Source organism: Solanum pennellii, chromosome 6 (genome assembly GCF_001406875.1).
Source record: "Solanum pennellii chromosome 6, SPENNV200".
NCBI lineage: Eukaryota > Viridiplantae > Streptophyta > Magnoliopsida > Solanales > Solanaceae > Solanum > Solanum pennellii.
The window spans coordinates 55,668,302-55,689,169 of NC_028642.1; the positions used below are offsets into that span (position 1 = coordinate 55,668,302).

Genomic DNA, 20,868 nt, shown 5'->3' on the forward strand with positions numbered 1-20,868 from the left:
TTGTTGAAAGATTTTTAGTTGTAAAAAAGAAGAAAGGTGTTTATATAAGTATTCTCTTCGTCTAGTATAGACATTTTCCTCACAAACCAGTAAATATTCGTATTTTTAATTGTCATGTTACATTTCTTAAAGTTAATTTAACTAATTTTTAAAATTAAATTAAATATTTAAAAGCGATATAAAAATACAATCAATTGCAATATTTTGCAATATTAATATTATGAAAAGACATATAGTAAAATGTAAGTTATGTCTTATAAGTTAAAATGTCTAAGTGACTTTCTATAATACTCAAATATGATATAGTAAAATTATCTTTCTATAAACTTCTTTCTTTCACTTCTAATTATCATAATTTTCTTTTTTAAAATCAAATGATAAAATTTTTAATTAATATTTTACGATATATTTTCTATTAATATGTAAAATATTGTACTATTTATAATATTTTCTGTACAATTTCTACGTATATACATTTTGTTAAATATCAAATTATATTGTTTGTTTAAATATCACATCAATGTAATATAGTTAAACTTTAAAAATTAATCAATGTTAAGTTAATGATGTAAGGGCTTACATATGCACTAAACTAATCTGCATGGGTTTCTGCTGCACAATTGATTGTTATGTTTCCAATGTCGTGGAGTCTTTTGTCCTACTTTCTTTTTTGAGTTTTCTAAAAATTAAATTAAATTATATTAATTTAATTTTTTAATTAAATATTTTAAATATTTAAAAAATCATGTGAAAAATATTATAATTTGTAATTTTGTATATATTAATATAATAAAATAAATATATTATAAATACTAATTAAAATTATTATATTTAATTTTAGATAAGCCTCACGTGTAGCTAGCTGTCCATTGGGGATGGCGGCTACAGCCTACCGCTTATAAAATTAAGTTCTAGTGTAAAACAATTAAATTATTTTTATTTATTTTAACATGATACAATATATTATTCTTAGACATATATCAAATTCACGTTTTAAGTCCTAAGAAGATTTATTTGTACTGTGATTTGAATGACTTGATAGTATGCAAATTTATTTATTCCAATAGCGTATAGATTTAAATCTTTATAAAAAAATGAGAGAAAACAATGAATTTTAGTTATGAATGAAAATTGTGTCCGTGTGTTTATTCACATAGGAGGTATTTGGTGACTTGAACAAGGGGTTTTTGTAAAAAAAAAAAAGAAAAAATTTAGAATTTCATTTAGGGAGAAAAATTTGGGAGGGAAAAAAAATTGTAAGAAACAAAGTAAAATCATAACATTGAGTAAATTGAAAAGAAATGAGAAGAAAAAAGGGAAGTAACTAAAAAGTTCAAAAGAAAATAAGAGAGATGAATAAATAAGACAATTTTTATTGGGCTCATAAATGGCAATACATTCAGCCCAATAGACACGACCCGGTCCAGAACACTAGGGCTTTCACTCTTTTGGTCGGAGACTCGGAGTAACGCATACCCCCGTGTTGTAAGTGCGGACGGAAATATACATCAAATTAATGTAATTTATATTTTTAAGTGATTTAGTAAAGTAAATATATGTTAATTAATTATGATTAAATAATAAATTATAAATTTAAATACATAACATGCATATATTGACTTGACGTATATATTCGGTGCGAGTAAATTTTATCTAATACCGACTTCAAAACTATCCTAATTTTTTGAATTTCGTGCTTGAAATATTAAAAATGTAAATTTCCTACCAGAATTATCACTATATTGAAATAGTATAAGCATTATCTTATTTAAATTATTTTAGTATGAATAAAATGTATTTTAAAATTAAATTATTATCATTAAATGTAAGAAAATCATATTTTACCCCTATTAATCATAAATTGAATAATTAAAACTTAAATATTTTTAAGAAGTTCTACCTTTTTCAAGGTAATTACTTGAGAATATAATAGATAAAAAAATATTCTTTTTTTATTTGTCAAAATGAATAAATAATTAAGAATAACTAAAAAAAAATATGGACAAATAAATTGGAATAGTAAGAAAGATGTAATTAGTGTTGTCTTGATTTAGTAAGATAAATAGGAGACAATTATTTTTAGCAAGACTACTGCTCTGTCCAACACTAACTGTCCACTATACTATTTTGAAATGCACAATAATATTTATATATTCTATAAAATTAGTGGACAATTTTATACTTAGTTTCGAATTTATCCTTATCATTAATTATAGTTATTTATCTATTACTCCCTCTGTCTCATTTTATATTTTATATTTTTCTATAAATAGCAGACCCATAATACTTGTCTATTTTATAAAATCACTGCATAAATTATCATATTTTTTCTTTTTTACCTTTGTAAGTTATTAGCCTTGAAAATATAAATTCGATTAACTTGGAAACATTCAGTAAATAGTTCATTTTTTCATTTTTTAAATTAATCAAAATTAGTTAATATATATTTATTGATTGAAATCTTGAGTTCCAGATAACTAAATAAGGGTAAAAAAAGTAAAATTACATCATTTTTTTAATGTAAGTGCAAAGTAAAAATGTGACAAATAAAATAAGACGAAAGAAATATTTTTTTCAAGACATTATATTTATTATATTTAAAAAGTGATATAGTAAAATTAATTTTTTTATTTAAATTTTTTTAAATCAACATGTAATATTAAAAGGTGTTATTAGATGGAAGGGCGGAGTATGGGACGGTGGGATTATTAAATAGGATTAATACAAAATTGTTGAGTTTGGTAGTTCCCGTGAACTAATTATTAACCATTCCCCCTTAGGAAGGAAACATTCCGAATCTCAAGACAAATCTAGTCTTTATTCCAATAAAACTCGACGCCGAAAAAATGTACGAATACACACACACCTTTGCAATTGCAATTGAACTGAAAACAGATCTAGACTTGAAAAGGACAGCACAGTAATTTTATCTAATATTCCCTTTATTCTTTATATACCCAAATGATAATTCCCCTTTTTTGATGTCATTCTTCTGTTTACTTTGAGTTTTTATCATTTTCACTCCGGCCATGGATGATGACTCTAGCTCGTCAAGTCAGTCTTGTGAAAGAAATGAAACAGTGAGATCAAGGTGGAATCCGAAGCCGGAACAAATCGTAATACTTGAATCCATTTTTAATAGTGGGATGGTAAATCCTCGAAAAGACGAGACAGTTAGAATCAGGAAAATGTTGGAGCAATTTGGGGCGGTTGGAGATGCAAATGTGTTTTACTGGTTTCAGAATCGGCGGTCAAGGTCTCGCCGTCGTCAAAGACAAATTCAGGCGAGTCTTAGTGCTGTTAGTAACAGTAATGAAGAACAATCTGCAAGGTCTAGTGATGGCGGTGCAATTCAGTTTCAGACTAATTTTGTCCCCTCCTCTGTTTCTTCTTCTTCTTCTTCTTCGCTTGGAGGTGGTGTGGGAAATGCAAATGATGGCCTCTTCCTCTTTTCGGGTCCAATGGGAATTGATCAAAACTCTTCAATCACCTCAATTTTGTGCTCAGCGACAGACAATTCTAACTTGAATTGCTCTTCCTCAGGTTCTAAAGATCATTTATGAATACATTGTTTTAAATTAATTACAAGTAGCTAGAATTATTGTTGTTGATGTTACTTTGCTTAGTTTGTTCATGTTTGAATTTCATAAACACTATGAGAATTAATAGAAGATATTGTTACGAGATTTGTGAAGTAGAATGATCAAGATGGAGACATATTTATCAAATTTAGGCTAGGATCAAGTTAGTTATATACATAACGAACTCAGCATATGCACCAACTTGATGGAGAGTGATATTCGTAAGCATGCAGGGAAGATTATATTCACTGGGAAAATTGTGTTATTCTATTTGTTTCTCGTTACTGTACGCCCAGTAATTCATACTGTAGCTTCTTTCTCTGCTCTTGCATTTGATCTTCTGCTCATTAATTCTTCTTTTTCACTTATTAAATCCAAAGTACTGTAACTGCATACTGTTTTGCTATTCAGTTATGTTTCAGCACATGTTTATGACTGTCATACTGTTACAGGGTTTATCACAGTTTTTATAAATGGAGTAGCAGCACAGGTGCCCAGAGGGCCACTTGACATGAAGGCTATGTTTGGCCCCGAAGACTTAGTCTTGTATCATTCCTCTGGGGTGCCACTCCCAGTTAATGAATATGGTTTTGTTGTTCAGAGTTTGCAGCATGGTGAAAGCTACTTCCTGGTAAGCTCTCATCAACTTCCACAGGTAGCGGGTGGAAGGGTGTCGAATAAAAACATGAATTAGTATACCTTCCAAGCTGGCCTAGACACCTTGCTTATATAAAAAAAAATGTATATGTTGATGTTTGTTGTCGATTGATTTCTCATATTCTCTTTTAAGGCTTGTCCATGCATTTTACTATACACACGTAACGTTATATATACTGTAATGATTCTTGTTAAGTCACAATCTATTACAACTCTTATTGGACAATGTAGTTGAGACATGAAGCATAACATGTTACCCCTAATGGGCATTTCAAGAAGCAAACTGATATCCGTGTGAAGACCTGGTTCAATCAAACAGCACGCAAGCAGAGAGGAATTGGTATATAATTCTGGTTTTCTTGTTTTTATTTTGATCTCAAATATGCAGTATGGCGAACAGAATTCTGACTATTTTTTTTTAATCCAATTGCAGCAAGGCAAGAGATGGCTGTGAAGATCCCCCAACAACTGTTGGAGCTCTCCACCCTGTTATCCATGGTCAGACACTCAAATACAACATGGAAGTTAAGGTCTGGTATAGGATTTTTCTTGAGGAACTTCAGGTATGTTTGATTGAGTTTTATGGCCTAATTTCCCATAAAATCAACTGTGAGATGAGCATGTTCTGAGTGCGAACTGCCAGGCTGCAGGCATATCCCTAAGAAACTGGCATCAACAATTGGTATCGTTGTTGATCATTGTTGCAGGAATCGTTCACTTGAGGAGCTTCAAGCTGATGTCTTGAGGACCTACAGGGCCAAGTTTATTAGTTGTCTTAATCAAGGTGAGATAGGTAGTAGCTAGTAACTGGAAGCATAATTGTGTATACTTGAAATGTTTTCCCTGTTTGTTTCCTAATTGTTGCAACTGCATTCAGGTTGGTGTGTCTGCCCCCGAGGAATTGGCTACAGCAACACAAGTTGATGCCTACATGCCTGTTGCGCGTGACAAGCCATCTGTAGATCTTGTCAAGGTTATTGAAGAGATGAAGTCATTCAATGCCTCTACGTGTGGAGCAGATGAATGCGCGTCACATTGGTGCTAAGAGCGATACCCTCAAATTGCAATTCCTTTTTGTTGTTCTAATAATAACATGCTCTAGTCTAAGAACAAAGCACAGAAGCGCTCACAGCTGATTTGGATGTTTTCAATCAGAAAGATATTGACAGAAGAGCTTGTATACAAGTAGAGGCCGTGTCAAATATTAAGAGAATTGAAAAGAACATATATGCTAATGAGATTTAGCATATTTATTCAAAATCTCTCTTATTAATATTGTTGTTATCATTAAATTTTATTATTTCGTAGAGGTTTATTTCTATTTAGAGAAAACAATATCGATGATAAAGTTGAACATAATATAATAATTTTAGAACCGTGTAAGAAAACATTTATTGCATTTTAGAGATCCTGATAATTTTTTGTGCAGAGAATTTGGATGTAATAAAAAAAAAGAGAAAATGCAAAAATACTCCCAATCTATATTCGAATTCTTAGAGACACATTTATACTAATATTAAAATTCTATTATCTCCTGAATTTATTTTTTAAATAATTTTCTATCCTTTTACGGTTTACGTGGTGATATCTTGTGGGTTTAACGCGTATCGATATTTTTTTCATGTTAATGTCACGTAGTCAAAAAGGGGTAAAAAATTATTTATAAAATAAGTACAGGATAATAGGACCTTAGTATAGTAAAGTCTGTCTCTGAGATTTCGGACATAAATTGGGGGCTATTTATGCATTTTTCCTTAGATGGACTTTTGATTTTTTTTTTAAAAACATTAGAATTATATTTCATTAAATTGTTTTGAATATTTTTCTAATTTTAAAGAATTATTAACTTATATTTGTACTCACTTCGTTTCAAAAAATTCTAGTTTGACTTGGAACGGAGTTAATAAAAAAGAAAGAAAATTGTGTAACCTTGTGATCGTAAATTAAATTTATGTTAAATATATTAAAATGTCATTTAATTTTGTGGCCTTAAATATATCATGTAAAAAATTAAAATTAAAAATTTTATAAAAAAAAAATTATTTTTCTTAAACAAACTAAAAAAGAGATGCCACAATTTTTTTTTTAAAAATAGAGGGAGTGTATGTTATTATATTATCGAAATCAACGATCCTTTCCCCTAGCACAAATGGAGGAGAAAAAAGATTATCTGAGAAAGTTTACTAATTTACCGAGTATTAAGTTAGAAAGTTTCTATTTCGCTATTTTAGGGATAGATATGACATTGCTAATATCATTCTCTCTTCTATCTATTTTTTAAAAAATCATGCAAAATTTTTCCATCAAATTAATGATTGTTTCGTGAATAGCCTGGATATTGAGGAATACACATTTCGGAAATCGACCTGATTCTATCTCTTTGAAAGAAGAATCCTAAAAGAATAATTAATCTTGTTGCTTCTATGATAATTCAATTTCATCTCACATAACAAAAAAAAAATAAAAATGGCGGCGCCATTGAGCCAAAACTTTAACGAAACGAGCAAAGAGAGATTGATTCCCAAATATTCAGAGTATGGATTGGATCCATCCTTTTACGTCGAACCCGAAGGATTTTGGCGTCGATTAAGTAATAGAATTAAGAAATCATGTAGTAATGTTAAACAGGGTTCGATCAAGGCAATTGATATGGGTCGTAAGGATCCTCGAAAGGTCATTTTTGCTGTTAAAATGGGTTTAACTCTTTCCCTTGTTTCGGTTATCATTTTCTTCAAAGAGCCCTTATCCTATGTTGGTACATATTCCATTTGGGCCATCCTCACTGTTGTCGTCGTATTCGAGTTCAGCATAGGTATATTCAAATTTTGTTTCATATTCCAATGATTCACTATTTGAAGGAAATGAGAATTAGTGTTCAAGTAGTAAAAGGCAAATCAGCCTAAATAGAACCAAATGATGATTACTTATGGCCAACCTGAACTACTTGGGATTGAGATCTAAATTGTTAAAAGCGGATTTGTATTGATTACTATGTACTCGTATTTAATTATTTAGTCCTGTTAATCCTAACTGGTTTTGGGATTGAGGCATGGTTAATTTATAGCTCATGTTTACGCAGGGCAGTAAACAGTTATCATGAAATTGATGTGACACTTTAACCGTCCATTGTTCTTTTACATTAATGTATGTTACTATTTGAGTCTCCGTAGCTGATATACATAATCTGATTGATGTATAAAAAAATGTTAGGTGCGACACTCAACAAAGGATTCAACAGGGCTTTGGGGACATTGTCTGCCGCAGGACTAGCTGTAGGCATTGCTGAATTATCTGTTATGGCTGGAAAATGGCAGGAGGTTGTGATTGTGGTCAGCATTTTTATTGCAGGTGTCGTTTGAATTTTCGAATTTTACATCTTTACTTTTGCAATATGAGAAACTTCAGGCACATAGGGTTCAATTTTATTTCAAAACTTAGCAATTGATCAGTTGAAGTGTCAATCTTTCTATTCATTTAAGAAGAGGGATTTCTTGCTGCTGCGAGTAGAACGATAAGATCAGACTTGAGAGGAAAAGGAAGTACACAAGTCTAAGAATCAGTCGCGAATCTTCTCCATTACCACTTTTACTAAGGCTACATAACATACCAGAGAAGCACCAAGTAGAATAACTACCTATTTCTTCTCGTATGCATAACCAATAAACGGACAATCCAATAACACGAATAATGCAAAGTATAAAATTGAAAGCAGGTTTGTACATGGTTACTACATGGCCAAAATCAAGGAAGGTGAACTGTTGCATATGTTTGAGACTAATGCATATCTAATGTTATATTCTTTTACCTGTCATTTCCTCTCCTTGTGTGCAGCTCTGGTCTTATTACTTTTTCTTTTGATTTTCAGGTTTTCTTGCAACGTACTTGAAATTGCATCCTGCAATGAAGCAATATGAATATGGTTTTCGGGTATTCTTGTTGACATATTGTATTGTGCTGGTATCGGGAACTTCACATTTTTTTCACGCAGCTGTTTCGCGATTGTTGCTAATTGGAGTTGGTGCTGGTGTCTGTTTGCTTATAAATGTTGGCCTCTACCCTATTTGGGCTGGTGAAGATTTGCACAAATTGGTGGTAAAGAATTTTAAAGGTGTTTCTACTTCTTTGGAAGGTGAGGAATTTCCTCAATATTCTTCAAATTGTCTTTGAATTTGTTATATCTAGGCTACTGCTTAACTGAATACCTGTAATGCTTCTTGTTAGGTTGTGTCAATGGATATTTGCAGTGTCTTGAATATGATCGGATACCATCAAAAATCCTTCTTTACCAGGCCTCTGATGACCCTGTGTATAGCGGATACAGGGCTGCTTTGGAGTCAACAAGCCAAGAGGATTCTCTGGTATACATATATTTTCATTGGTGATCACAGCTGGTAAATTTTGGGATATTACACTTTCTTTTATTACTAAAATTTTCAATATTCCTGGTGCAGCTAGCTTTTGCTGAATGGGAACCCCCTCATGGCCGTTACAAGATGTTCAATTATCCGTGGGCTGATTATGTTAAAGTCAGTGGTGCGTTGAGGCATTGTGCTTTTATGGTCATGGCTATGCATAGCTGTATTCTTTCAGAAATACAGGTAAAGCTTCAATCTTCAAATCCTGCATAACACTTGCACATCCTTTTTTAGTGCAGATGCTTTTAAAATCATGGACTTGTTTGAATTAGGTGATTCATTTTTACTACTAAGAACATATGTTTTATACTTTTTATCTATTCCAAAGGTAGATTCTTCGGAGTAAATAAATACAAAAAAATAAAATAAATGCCAGTCTACTCATTGAAGAGTCTGAGAAAATGATTTATAGACTCAAGGCTTCATATTAATTCATGCAATTTTTCCTTTTCTAGGCAGCATCTGATTTGAGACATATCTTCTGCAAGGAGATCCAGAGAGTTGGGATTGAAGGAGCTAAAGTATTACAACATCTTGGAGACAAAGTTGAAAAAATGGAGAAACTTAGCCCTCGAGACCTTCTTGAAGAAGTTCATGGGGCTGCGGAGGATCTACAACTGTTGATTGACCAAAAATCTTATCTATTGGTTCAGGTGGAGAACTGGGAAAATGCAAAACAAGCTAACCAGCTTGAAGATCCTGAACATATTCAGGAACTGAAAGACAATGAAACTAAAGTGATGGGGATAAACTCCTTTAGTGAAGCAGGTCTCAATCTAAGGTCTGCTCATACATTGAAACACATGGATGCTTATACTCGAAATTCAAGTACGAATATTTCTGGTGCACAAATGTGTTCCACTGGAAACGTGTTCAATCAGATGGTGTGGCCATCACGACTTTCAATTCTTGGAGATGTGATTCTAAATGAACGTGAAGTTCGTACATTTGAAAGTGCATGTCCATTGTCATTGGCCACTTTTACTTCCTTGTTAATTGAGTTTGTTGCAAGACTTCAAAATCTTGTAAATGCATTTCAACAGCTTAGTGAGAAGGCAAAATTTAAGGAACCCATAGATGCAGCGGAGGCAGCTAACTTCTAGAAATTTAGTCGAGAAAACTCAGTCTATTTGTGCTAATGCTCATCATGAAGATGCTATATGCAGCACATCACTTAGGTAAGTATATAAACTGTTCTTAGGAAATGGATTTTTCGTTCCAGGGCTCGAGATCACAGAAAACCGATTTATTGAGCCAAGCTAGAGAATTCAGGTAGATGTGATTACTGTAGTTATTGTTTCATAAATAACTAATGCCCAGTTGGGACCTTTTCTTATGTATATTATTAAAGCTGTAAGGCTTTGATGAATTATTATCTGGAACTGAAGTGTTGTTATACATGAATTACAGATATTAAATTGCTTATCAGATATTCACCTGAAAGTTTTGAAAAATCATAAGCAAAAGTCATCTGTTTTACTTCCCAATACCTAATGTTGACAAAAAGTAGTTCTTTTTTCTTAACAAGTACATTGTGGTTTTAAGGTAAAAACTTACCGCCCATATTATGCTTACACTAAAATCATAAAACTAAAATAAGCGTCTTTTGATATAAAACCGTAATTGTTTAATTGCTTGGTCAAAATATAAATTATCATATATTTATTTTATATTCATTTAAAAAATTATAAATATAAAATATACTTCGTCTGTTTCACAAAAAATGACATGATTTGATTTGACCGAGAGTTTAAGAATATAAAAAGAACGTTTATATCTTATGGTCCTAAATTAAAGTTAGATTAAATGTACAAAATTTTGTCGCCTTAAACATGTCACGTGAAAAGTTGAAATTAAAACATTATAAAAAAAAAATTCTTTTTTAAATAAACAAAAAAAAAAAATTCATTTTTAAACGGAGAGAGTACTAAATTACTAAGTTTACTCTTGTTTATTTAATAAAACTATATCGATTGTTTCTCGTAAATAGTGTGCACTTTCTTACAATTAGAAATAATTATCTTGAATTTGTACCGTGAGTCAATTATTTTAGGGCAACTTTCACATATAGCAAACAAAAAATTCATATTTGTATGCTATAGCAAACTTTGCATAATTGCGCTCCATAGCAAACATAAAAACTGTATAATTCGCTATACATATACAAGTGTATAATTCGCTGGCCTAAATTGTATAATTCGCTGGCCTATTTCGCTGCAATTGTATAATTAGCTTTGCATACAGTTGAATCGAATTAAAATGTATGTATATTGCATAATTATAAGTGTATAGCAAGAAGATATATGTTTTTCTCGCTTTATACAAAAACAGAAACACAATATATACACTTCTGTTGTATAAAGCTAGAAAAAATTGTATTTCACTGCAATTGTATAATTCACAATTGTATAATTCTTTGGCCTTTTTCTCTTCAATATTTGAAGTAAAATGTTTGTAAATTATATAATTAAGTGTATAACACGAAGATATACATTTTTGCATGTGTATATACAATTTTCTCTCGCTTTATACAAAACAGAAACAGAAATTATACACTTCTGTGTATAAAGCGAGAGAGGCGAGAATGGGAGAGTGGCGAGCGAGACTTCTGAGAGAGAGACGCCTGGCAAATTTTTGCCAACGTTTGCTATGGAGCACAATTAAATCAAACCCTAGCTATTCCATTTAATTTAGGTTATTAGTTTGCTATTATATACAATTTTCCCATTATTTTATTATTTAGCTGTATAGCCAAATAAAATGAAGAGATTGGATTAAACGCCCAGTTGAAGCTCTGACAAAAAAAAAAGAGGTGGAATGGCTGGTTCTGCTACTGCTCATGGCTTCCCAACTAGCTTTTTTCTTCCTCCTCGCAGCGCGGGACACTTTACTTACTTGCTATCATCACTACAAATTCAACCTAAAAGGAGCAATTTCAACTTGCTCAACACTTGCCCTTTATCGCATTTATCAATCAAATGTTCATCCTCGACTAATGGATCTATCACGGATGATAATTTTTTCCAACAAAACAAAAGTTTAGATGTCAGTCTCTCTCTCACACACATATATAGCATTCTTCTGTTGATTTTCTGATTATTATTTTTTTGTTTCCTTTTCTGTGTGGGATAAGAGCCAAGAGAGCAAAGGGTTTTGGAAGAAATGGAAGGTATGGTAAACCCATATTTTTTTTAATTTGGTGAAAACTGCTTTGACATTGTGTTTTAATCAGGAGAACTCAGCGGAAATGAGTGCGAAGGTAGCAAAGCTAGGCCTTGCGGCAGTTCTTGCTTATGGCATTATTGATGGTGTCACATACACTAGTTTCTTTGTGCTTGCATTTATGGGCTATGAGAAGACCACCGGCAATAATCCTGCTGCAAACCTCCAATCTTTGTTGGGGGTAAGTAGTAATTCTTAGCCACCAATACTTTATTGAAGGTTATTAAATAGGTATGAAATATGCAATTGATAAAAGGGGGAATGGTTTTTGCTTTTATTTAGAGAAATAGAGACTTGATTTCCTAGAATTACTTCTCTTTTGAGCCAACGGTCTATTGGAAAAAACCTCTCTACCCCCACAAAGATAGGAGTAAGGTTAGGTTCGCATACATCTTACCCTCCCCAAACCTCACTTGCGTTGTTGTAGACTTGATTTCCTGAACTTTTTAGTGCAAAGGTAAAAGGTACCATATTATGGAAATATGTGGTATTTACATTTAGGATACTGGATGAATGCTTATCATAGCATTTTCATTTGTCGTAGAATATCCACTTCAGTATTTACATACCAAAATTGTCTTTTGCATTTCTTTAGATCAAAGTTAAGACCATCTTTTCCTTTTCACCATATCGTGAGTTCCTTTATCTTAGATCAAATTTAATGTCATTCTTCTCCTCTTTACCAGAAAGAGCATCCAGAGTTAACAATAACACTAATGAGAATCATTTAGCAACTATAGGGAACTCGGAATTTTCATGGTGCCCCGTGTCAATCTGCACCTTACTTCCCCAATTGGACATGTGCTATTTTAATTGAGCACTTCTGTATTTTCATTTCTCCTTTGCTCAAAAAGCACTCTTCATAACGGCAGATTATAATCGCAATGTGGACGGGAAATAATGTGACCAGGCCATTTAGGGTTGCAGGAGCAGCTGCTCTGGCACCTGCCATTGACAAGGGACTAAAGAGAATACAGAAATACTTAAACTTTCCAAGTCTCGTATATGCTTTTGCTTTAGTGGTGACTATAGTTGCTGGGACATGTTTCACCATTATTGGTTTACTCATCCTTTCAAGATGGGGAAAGTGAACGATTCCACCCATAAGTTAGCTGGATATTTGTTGTAATCTGTTGAGTGTTACTTGTATCATTGAGATAGTCCTCTGACTATATAATTTTTCCACTTATATGGTCTCGTAAAAGTAGTTGGAAACGTGTGTTTAATTATTAAAAAAATTTCTTAAGTTCAGAGTTACTTAATTGAATGACAAGTTAATGTTGTTATATTTGTGTTTCTCTGCAAAAATAAATGCCCAAATATAAGGTTAATCGAAAAATACAATTCCCTGTAGTGCCTATTCCTACTGTTTCATTTATGTTACCGGTATTTTTGCTTCATGCACCTACTCTGTTGTTCTTCTTCTGAAGTAACCTTATAAATAGGGTCTAACTTGAAGTACAATTGAGATGAGGTCCAAGTATTTTAGGTTGTTGCCTTATTGGGTTGAAAATCAAACGTATATTACATCTCGTAGTTCCTTCTGTAGTAGATGTGCATTAGTAGAGGACTAGAGGCTGTGTTGGATCACCATCCGGCATCTAAGACACATAAATATGTAAACTCGATCAAAATAGTTTTCTAAACTTGTAAATGAAGATTTTAAGTATTTATATCTAGTTGAAGCTTTAAAGGGAAGCGTAGATCCCAATGGTAGATCTTAGACAGCATAGGCATGTGGCAAACAGTGAACTAGGTAAACCTTATACCATATTTAACATGCTACACAAAGTTAAATAGAATTGCTGATATCCTAAACCATGCTCGCTTCAACCTGTGAACAAACCTTTCCCTAGGTTAAGGCATTATTGAGCACTGCAAGAGCGCATCTGAACTCAAACTTCATCTCTCATAATAAAACATAGGGTGCTCGTCATGTAACAAGGGAAGTATCTTTTTTTCACTGAACTGAACTTTGTGAAAAATTCATGAAGTAGTGCAAGGCTTTGAAATGTAGCCTAGAAATATATCATACTTTTGCAGAGTCTATCCATGCAGGATACAGTGAGTTAAAGCAATGTATCCTCGTTCAACATGGACTTATGCCTTCTCTCCAACAGTTGCTTCAGTCAATGTTATTCTTAGGCTCGTACTCTGGAGGTTTTCTACTGCCAAGAAAGAGGCAAAGTGCACGTATTTAGCTTCCAGCTGTTATGGGTGGAATTCCAAGACTAAGGCTAGTATAACAACATACTCAGTATAATCCCACTCTATGACTAAGACTAGTAATGCTTAAAATTTTGTTTACCTCTAGTATACTCATTATTAAGGTTTCTTCTGTGAGAATGGCTGTGGATGTATTAGAGGTACCAAATGAAAGGCAACATTCTTCTTCTTCTTTTTTTTTTTTTTTCAAGTCAAATTGAACAAAAGCAGCATTTGGTAGGAAGAATGGTACCATGAAAAGTAACTATTCCTGCAGTTGGCAAGGCAAGAAAGATTTTTTTTTTCTTAATCGTGTGGCTTGCAAGCACCTCCCACCAGCAACAGGTACCAGGAAACTTTGTCCACAGTAGTAAAAAGAAAACACCTTGTGTTTTGTCTTTGCTAGGAATTGATAGGCAACAAGGCAAGAAAGAAATTCAGTCTTCACTGTATCTGATTAGTGTGTGATTGTTCCTTCTGATGTCTTCTCGATAATATTTTCATTTAACTTAACGCATTTATTCAAATAAAACTTTATTATTTCGTTGAAAAATATATCAGCAAATGAAAGTATTATTTGTCTTTTAAGTATTACTAATTTCATAGATCAAGAAAGATATTGCACTACAATCTAGATTTTCATATCAGCCAATAAAATTCTTGAGAAAGAGTATGATATACGTTGTTAAATTTAAAATTCTATGTTAGCTGCTTTGTAATTGTATTTCAGGTGATTAATAGTATATACAATTAGTTACCTGAAAAAAAAGAATGCAATTATATTCAAGAACAACTGATAGTATTGCGATAACGAAATTTGAAGTGACATAATTAATCAAAAGGCAAAAACAGTTTTCTAAACTATAACAAAAAATTAACTTATCATATTTTAATTTCTTTAACGATTATATATTTAGTAATATGAAATAATTGAAAAAAAAAATGATCTCGAACATTTCCCATTGAGAATATTCTCCGTATAGCAAAAAAAAAATTCCTCAATTAAATTCTTAGAAGGTCAAAAAGAAAAATCATATTCATACAAATATAGTAGACCATCGGAAGTAAAATACAAATATAACAGACCGAAAAACCAATTAAGCAATCTTTTTCTTAAATTTAGCGTTTAGTGGGGAACTGATAAGTACTTTACTTAATCACTAAAGATTTTGATTTTGAGTTCTATATATATAATCAACCTATTGTAGGGACTGTTTTATCTCGAAATAATACTTTTCAACGCGAATCACGGAAAAAAATTTAAAAGAAAAGCAAAAAAAAGTTGCTTCCATACAAATGATAAATATGTTTTCATCTTTAGTCAAAGATGTCTTGCTTCAAAATTCTGGATATATAATCGCTTTTAATAGAAATTTCTTTTTATCTCAAAAAATGAGACTTTCTAGTGAAAATCTAAATTAGCCCTGCTCTAAAATCGTCACTCTAACACCTGTGGACACCAGGTGAAAAATCATAATCAAAAAAGAAAAAAAAGGTTTTGCTGATTTCTAAGTAAAGGAAGCGTAATTAGCGCCAAAGATGCCACACTTTAGGTTACTAATATGCTTCGGTCACCCATAATCAAGAGAAAAATAGGAGACATTTGCTGGTGTAGGTAAAAGTAGTTCAGTTATCAATAAACTGATGGAGTAATAAACCTGCAGCCACGTGCTGTAAGTACCCTTCCAAGATGTCAAACTTAAGCTTCTTCCCTTATTTAACTTCCAACACCATTTCTGGTGGAGGGTACACACACATAGTAACATAGCCAAGTGGCCAAATTGCTGCATGCCAAGTATACAGAACCGTAGGCATGCTAAAATAACCTTTCTTTTATTTAAATATATTGTCCACAACAATGCCATCCAAGTGGAATTATAAAAAGTTTGAACAAGTCCCTCCTATGCGAAAATCTATGGGACTTTCATGTTAGAGGTAAAGCAATGGATTTATCTTCTGGGTTGTCGAATCGGACTTGTCTATTGCTGATTACCTTTTCTATGTGATTTGTAAGTTATTATATAAGAGTGAGAATTTTATCTTGTGCGCACCAAAAGAATAGGATGCGACACTTGTTCAAATTTACATTCATGCGTTAGGCCTATGAATACCATCCCCTAAAAAATTGATATTATCACTATGAGCTATTGCTTTCTAGGAGGCTAAGTCTATTCCTTGGTTAACCTATTTTTTCCTTTCTGTTAATGATCGAATATTTTATCCGTTTTTATTTTTGTTTAACCCTTTTTTAACCCATTCATATCCGATCTAACCCATCCATTTGCCTGTCAAGAAAGGGGTTTTGCGGGTTCACTAGAATACATCCATTGTTTCAACGTCCAACTCTATGCATATAGCGAAAAAATCAAGTACAACACTCTCTCGATTCAGAACCTATAACGTTTAAGTTCTGGATCAACCAGTGTGAAACAGAGGAAGAGGAAGATCACCTTTTGCACAGTCTTCAACTAGTTTTCTTAAACTTAGTATATTAATTGAGCATTGTTAAAACTAAGATTGTGGTCCTAAACATAAAGTAACAATCGATATCCACATGTTGACCTAAAATCCCGTTGCCAATTGCAATAATATAAACATTTCTTTTACACTCAATTCCATCCAACGTTAGAATATATGAAATAATATATTATTCACAAATCACAATCATATCATATCCCATTAATTCCCACAATGCCTTCCACTAATAGAAAGTTTTTCCATAAATATCGACAATAACATAGACTTACACTCACAAACCATATAACAAAGTAGTCCTCTTGTGGTAAGTTTCATTCAATTACATATATGCAAAAAACTTGTACTTGTTTTACTATATATCTAAATCATTTACTTCACACATCTATGACCTTTCCTTTTCTGTAAACTCTGTAACTAGTAAAAATGTCTCATTCAGAAAGATTTTCATGATCGTGTCTTATAATTAACTACTTAAGAAGTACAAGTAGAGTTCCTGGTGAAAACGACGAAAATCCCATGCCACTCATGGCTCAGCAGAGTTCACTAGACTACAATGTGAGTTTTTTTCACTTCTGTTTTTGTTGTTGTTAGTGATTTACAGTGTTTCTGATTGTGTTTCTGTATATTTTTTGGTGTCAAAAAGGGTAAGCCAAAGAACAGAATTTTGACAAGAAGTAGAAGGTGTTTCGAGCCAATTAGCAAAAATAATTTCACTTCGTATAATCAAGCATCAGAGGTACCTAGCAGCCCTGCCAATGCAATGGAGTTCTTGAGTCGACCGTGGAGTCCATCTTCTAGTGATCTCCTGCAAATGTTTTCATCAAGTGTAAGTAACCAACATTCTGCTGTATCAGTTAGAAGCATAACTGAGGATTAAAGACTATTAATCGTCAAACATATTCGTTTAAAATGAAAAGCTAACAGCAATTACTGTAGTTTACATTCCCCTCTCTTATGACAATTGGTGCCTTGCTTGAGCATGCATGATAATGTCAATTCAAAACTGGAATTATAAACAACCCTTAACAGAGTTCTCTGCTTTTGCAGAATCTCTTGTTGAAAGACGCGGCAGGCAAAGAGGATTATGAAGAACAAGATGAGGAAATACTGGACAGTTCAAGCAACAGAGCTTTTACCAATAAACAGTATATTAAGGTGATCAATCACAAACTCTTTGCACCACCCCCACCCCCTAAACCGACACTTTGAAGCATCCACTACGAAAAATGATACAGTACAATGACTCAGAGATATTTATTAATAAAAGGGGTCTCACCAGTAGTCTTGGCTGGAAGTTACTAAATTAGAATGTCAAGCTAACTATTACGTGGAGTTGATGAAATCGAGTCTCTAATGTTGTACTCATGCTATTTCATATGATAGGTGGACTTGCATCACATGAAGGGATGGCTAAAAAGAAAATCTACGTTTTGGTTGTTTAGATCAGATCAAGAGAAGAAAGAGCAACTCCGATTACAAACAGCAAAACTACATGCTGTACTTTCTCTCACACAGCTTGCTTCAGGTATTGCTGGCTTTGCCAGCAATAGCAGTTCAGAAAAACGAGAATCACACCATATCAATTATGAGAGGGAAGGAACATGGAGCCATAATATGGGTAATGTAGTTGCTTCAGCTGCTGCTCTGATGACTACGGTATGTGCTGAGGCAGCAGAAGCTCTAGGAGCAGGAAGAGCTCAGGTTGCATCTGCAGTCAATTCTGGCCTGGCCATCCAATCTCCAATGGATATGATTGCAGTCACAGCAACAGCAGCCACATGTAATACTTAACACATATTTCTGTTGTTTTTTTTGTGTGTGTGTTACATTAGTGTTCGTTCTAAATGATGGAAGCTTAATGCTTGTTTACTAGGTTTACGAGGAGCTGCAATTCTTAAATCGAGAGCCATAGAGGATTCCTCTCCTAGGATCCCAGAGATGCTCACTGCAGGCACACGACTATGGATAATAATGCCCTCAGGTAAGAATCAAATCTCCTGAAAAATTTCTTATAGGTGATTTAGCACTTGAGCCGAGGGTCTTTGTTTACTCTCTACCTCCACGAGGTTGGGGTAAGGTATGCATACACTCTATCCTTCCCATACCTCACTTGTGGGACTACACCGCCTAAATATGTTTTGTTTATTACATCACAGGACATAAAGAAGACAAATGGGTGACCCTGCATTTGAAGCAAAACCAACTGATACTAAGCCTCAAAAGGAAGTACTTTGGGACTCTAAGAGCTTCAAAAGAATGTAATTATCCATTCAGTTTCTATTTATTACCTCAAAATTTGATGCTTCTCTTCTTTTTAGGCTTTATTATAAAAGAACTCTTAATACTAAAAAAAACTTACCGTTGTCCAGACAAGCTGATCAACATCATAAAAGAATGTCTGGAGGCTCAAGGCAAGTATTTTGTTAGCTTGATGACGAACAATGGAATCATCAAGCTTCTTTTCAAAGATGAAATGCAATCAAGCATCTGGATATCTACCATTTCAGGTGTCTTAAAGAAGCAAAGATCCTCTTGAGAAAGAGGTCTGATATATTGTACAAAAACGTTATGTCATACAGACAAAACCAAGAATGCATGCTACATATTTCTCATAAACATAATTCTAATGGAGAGATGAGCCAAGATTTGAACTTTATACGTTCTAAATTTTAAAATATAGTGATGTAATTAAATTTTTACACATATTTAATTAATGAATTTCTTAATACAATTTTAGGATTTGAACTAAGGTTATTAGATTAGACCAAATTACATCCTCCACCTCCGCATACTTGTAGATTTAAAGCTCAAGTGGCCTTTTATTTTTACTGCATACGACAACAAAGATCGACTGGTTAAATAGTTAGAGATAAGATACTTAATAAGCCCCTTCAAGTACGGGTAATTTCTTTTTATTATTCGATTACCTACATGAAATTTGTTGTAAATAAGTGGTGATAAGACTCAAAATCTTTGATATCTATTACTGTGAGCTTTGATATCATATTGAATATTTGTGAATACAATCTTCATAGCCGAGTGAAAACTTTTTTTATGTATATATACTATGTTTAAATTAATATTCGTCTAGCTTTAATTTTTTAGGTCGGAAGATTCGTAACAGTCCATTATCAATAATTCATGGATACAGCATTCGAGCAATTTGAGTTAATTATATCTGTAACTATCTATAGAATATTTTCACAAAAATGAAAATTATTCATAAACATCAAAAGTGATCAGGCAGACCCATATGGTACCGTGAAGATCTAAGAAAGTATCATATAGTGAATTGTGCACTCTCATAATCAAAACACGTGCACTAAAAGTCCTGAGTGGTGCCATCTTATCTTCAAATCTAGAGTTCATCTCACCGCTATTCATGAATCGAAATCAAGTGCTAACATTATTGATAAACGTTGACGTTTTCCATAATTTACAGTATAAATTTTATTAAAATAAACTAAAGGTCCGGTTATTGTCACTGAGTAGTTGTTTTATATTAGAATTAGTAGATCGATGACATAATTAATTTCCTAATACAAAGCAAAAAGACAGTGGAGTCCATCCAAAACAATGGTCATTATATGTTTTTTCAAATAATACTTTTTCTTAATTTCCCAAAAGAATCGCACCGAAAACTATTCGTCCGCTACACCACCTTGCACTTGCTTATAACTACTAAAGACAATCACAACCAATAAACCTTAATTCCCAATAGACAAATGCAAATAACCAATGAACTATTCAGAATAACTCTAGCTTCTTGTCACAAATTTCAAAAAAAAAATGTATCAAGTCAAACTACATCACATAAATTGAAACAGATGAAAATATTTGTTTCAAGGCAATTATTAAAGCTTAAATAAAAATATATAAAAAATTGCATGATCTAAGATTTCAAACCAATAGATGTTAAGCATACAAACATACCTATCTCTGTGTAGAGAAAAATGTATAAATTCAACTTTACACATATAATAGATATTCATTATTCAGCTGTCAATTCAAATGAATGGGGATGATATTTTCACTTATTAATGTGTATTTCTATGTGGTCTAAAGATTATTGTATCTTATTATTATCTCGTATTTGTATATGCTAAGGCCATTGAACCATACACTTGATAAACGTGTTCAAGCGAAGTCTGAATTAAGCAAAATGTACACAAACCTTATCCCTATCCTCAGGTAGAGAGGTTATTTCTAATAAACCTTTACCCGAACATGACATTATTGGATCAAAATAATACTCCCGATCGATTTAAAATGTCACCCTAATATATTTGTAATTAGGTTACATCAAAAGC

At 32.7% G+C, this 20,868-nt stretch overlaps 5 protein-coding genes across 7 annotated transcripts; all 5 read left to right on the forward strand.

Moving 5' to 3' along the window:
- Window positions 1-2,750: 2,750 nt before the first annotated feature.
- On the forward strand, window positions 2,751-5,708 carry LOC107021917 (WUSCHEL-related homeobox 11). Of its 3 annotated transcripts, XM_027917615.1 has the most exons (6): window positions 2,751-3,543; window positions 4,034-4,212; window positions 4,470-4,578; window positions 4,672-4,801; window positions 4,946-5,022; window positions 5,116-5,703. In XM_027917615.1, the coding sequence occupies exons 1-3, from the start codon at window positions 3,030-3,032 to the stop codon at window positions 4,485-4,487; spliced, it is 711 nt and encodes a 236-aa protein (XP_027773416.1). In that variant the 5' UTR covers window positions 2,751-3,029; the 3' UTR covers window positions 4,488-4,578; window positions 4,672-4,801; window positions 4,946-5,022; window positions 5,116-5,703. The 3 variants fall into 3 exon arrangements, with proteins under 3 accessions (XP_027773416.1, XP_015078117.1, XP_015078116.1); XM_015222631.2 differs by having other exon boundaries at window positions 4,034-4,578; window positions 5,116-5,708; XM_015222630.2 differs by having other exon boundaries at window positions 2,801-3,543; window positions 4,034-4,578; window positions 4,882-5,022; window positions 5,116-5,708.
- LOC107022471 (60S ribosomal protein L13-1-like) lies at window positions 4,621-5,283 on the forward strand. The gene is made up of 3 exons (XM_015223072.1): window positions 4,621-4,625; window positions 4,672-4,801; window positions 5,116-5,283. Exons 1-3 carry the CDS (start codon window positions 4,621-4,623, stop codon window positions 5,281-5,283), a joined length of 303 nt encoding a protein of 100 aa, XP_015078558.1.
- A 996-nt stretch (window positions 5,709-6,704) lies between the features above and the next one.
- LOC107022472 (aluminum-activated malate transporter 4-like) lies at window positions 6,705-10,078 on the forward strand. Its single transcript, XM_015223073.2, has 6 exons — window positions 6,705-7,050; window positions 7,449-7,586; window positions 8,104-8,367; window positions 8,460-8,596; window positions 8,690-8,836; window positions 9,109-10,078. Exons 1-6 carry the CDS (start codon window positions 6,705-6,707, stop codon window positions 9,754-9,756), a joined length of 1,680 nt encoding a protein of 559 aa, XP_015078559.1. The 3' UTR covers window positions 9,757-10,078.
- A 1,348-nt stretch (window positions 10,079-11,426) lies between these two features.
- Window positions 11,427-13,164, forward strand: LOC107021422. The gene is made up of 4 exons (XM_015222078.2): window positions 11,427-11,698; window positions 11,787-11,822; window positions 11,886-12,056; window positions 12,748-13,164. Exons 1-4 carry the CDS (start codon window positions 11,471-11,473, stop codon window positions 12,964-12,966), a joined length of 654 nt encoding a protein of 217 aa, XP_015077564.1. The 5' UTR covers window positions 11,427-11,470; the 3' UTR covers window positions 12,967-13,164.
- A 4,004-nt stretch (window positions 13,165-17,168) lies between these two features.
- Window positions 17,169-19,142, forward strand: LOC107022008 (the record flags this gene model as incomplete). Its single annotated transcript, XM_027917458.1, has 5 exons — window positions 17,169-17,384; window positions 17,606-17,713; window positions 17,942-18,338; window positions 18,432-18,539; window positions 18,715-19,142. Coding segments are annotated over 5 exons (1,209 nt in total), but the record flags the coding sequence as incomplete, so codon positions are not given.
- Window positions 19,143-20,868: the final 1,726 nt, after the last annotated feature.

Bases quoted from the DNA above. Each gene is read 5' to 3' on its own strand.
- LOC107021917 (XM_015222631.2), top strand. From the start codon at position 3,030: ATGGATGATGACTCTAGCTCGTCAAGTCAGTCTTGTGAAAGAAATGAA. The intron at 3,544-4,033 runs GTTCTAAAGATC...ATACTGTTACAG, and splicing joins CTTGAATTGCTCTTCCTCAG to GGTTTATCACAGTTTTTATA.
- LOC107022471 (XM_015223072.1), top strand. The intron at 4,802-5,115 runs GTATGTTTGATT...AACTGCATTCAG, and splicing joins TTTTTCTTGAGGAACTTCAG to GTTGGTGTGTCTGCCCCCGA.
- LOC107022472 (XM_015223073.2), top strand. From the start codon at position 6,705: ATGGCGGCGCCATTGAGCCAAAACTTTAACGAAACGAGCAAAGAGAGA. The intron at 7,051-7,448 runs GTATATTCAAAT...AAAAAATGTTAG, and splicing joins CGTATTCGAGTTCAGCATAG to GTGCGACACTCAACAAAGGA. The intron at 7,587-8,103 runs GTGTCGTTTGAA...TTTGATTTTCAG, and splicing joins GGTCAGCATTTTTATTGCAG to GTTTTCTTGCAACGTACTTG.
- LOC107021422 (XM_015222078.2), top strand. From the start codon at position 11,471: ATGGCTGGTTCTGCTACTGCTCATGGCTTCCCAACTAGCTTTTTTCTT. The intron at 11,699-11,786 runs GTCAGTCTCTCT...GTGTGGGATAAG, and splicing joins AACAAAACAAAAGTTTAGAT to AGCCAAGAGAGCAAAGGGTT. The intron at 11,823-11,885 runs GTATGGTAAACC...TGTTTTAATCAG, and splicing joins GGTTTTGGAAGAAATGGAAG to GAGAACTCAGCGGAAATGAG.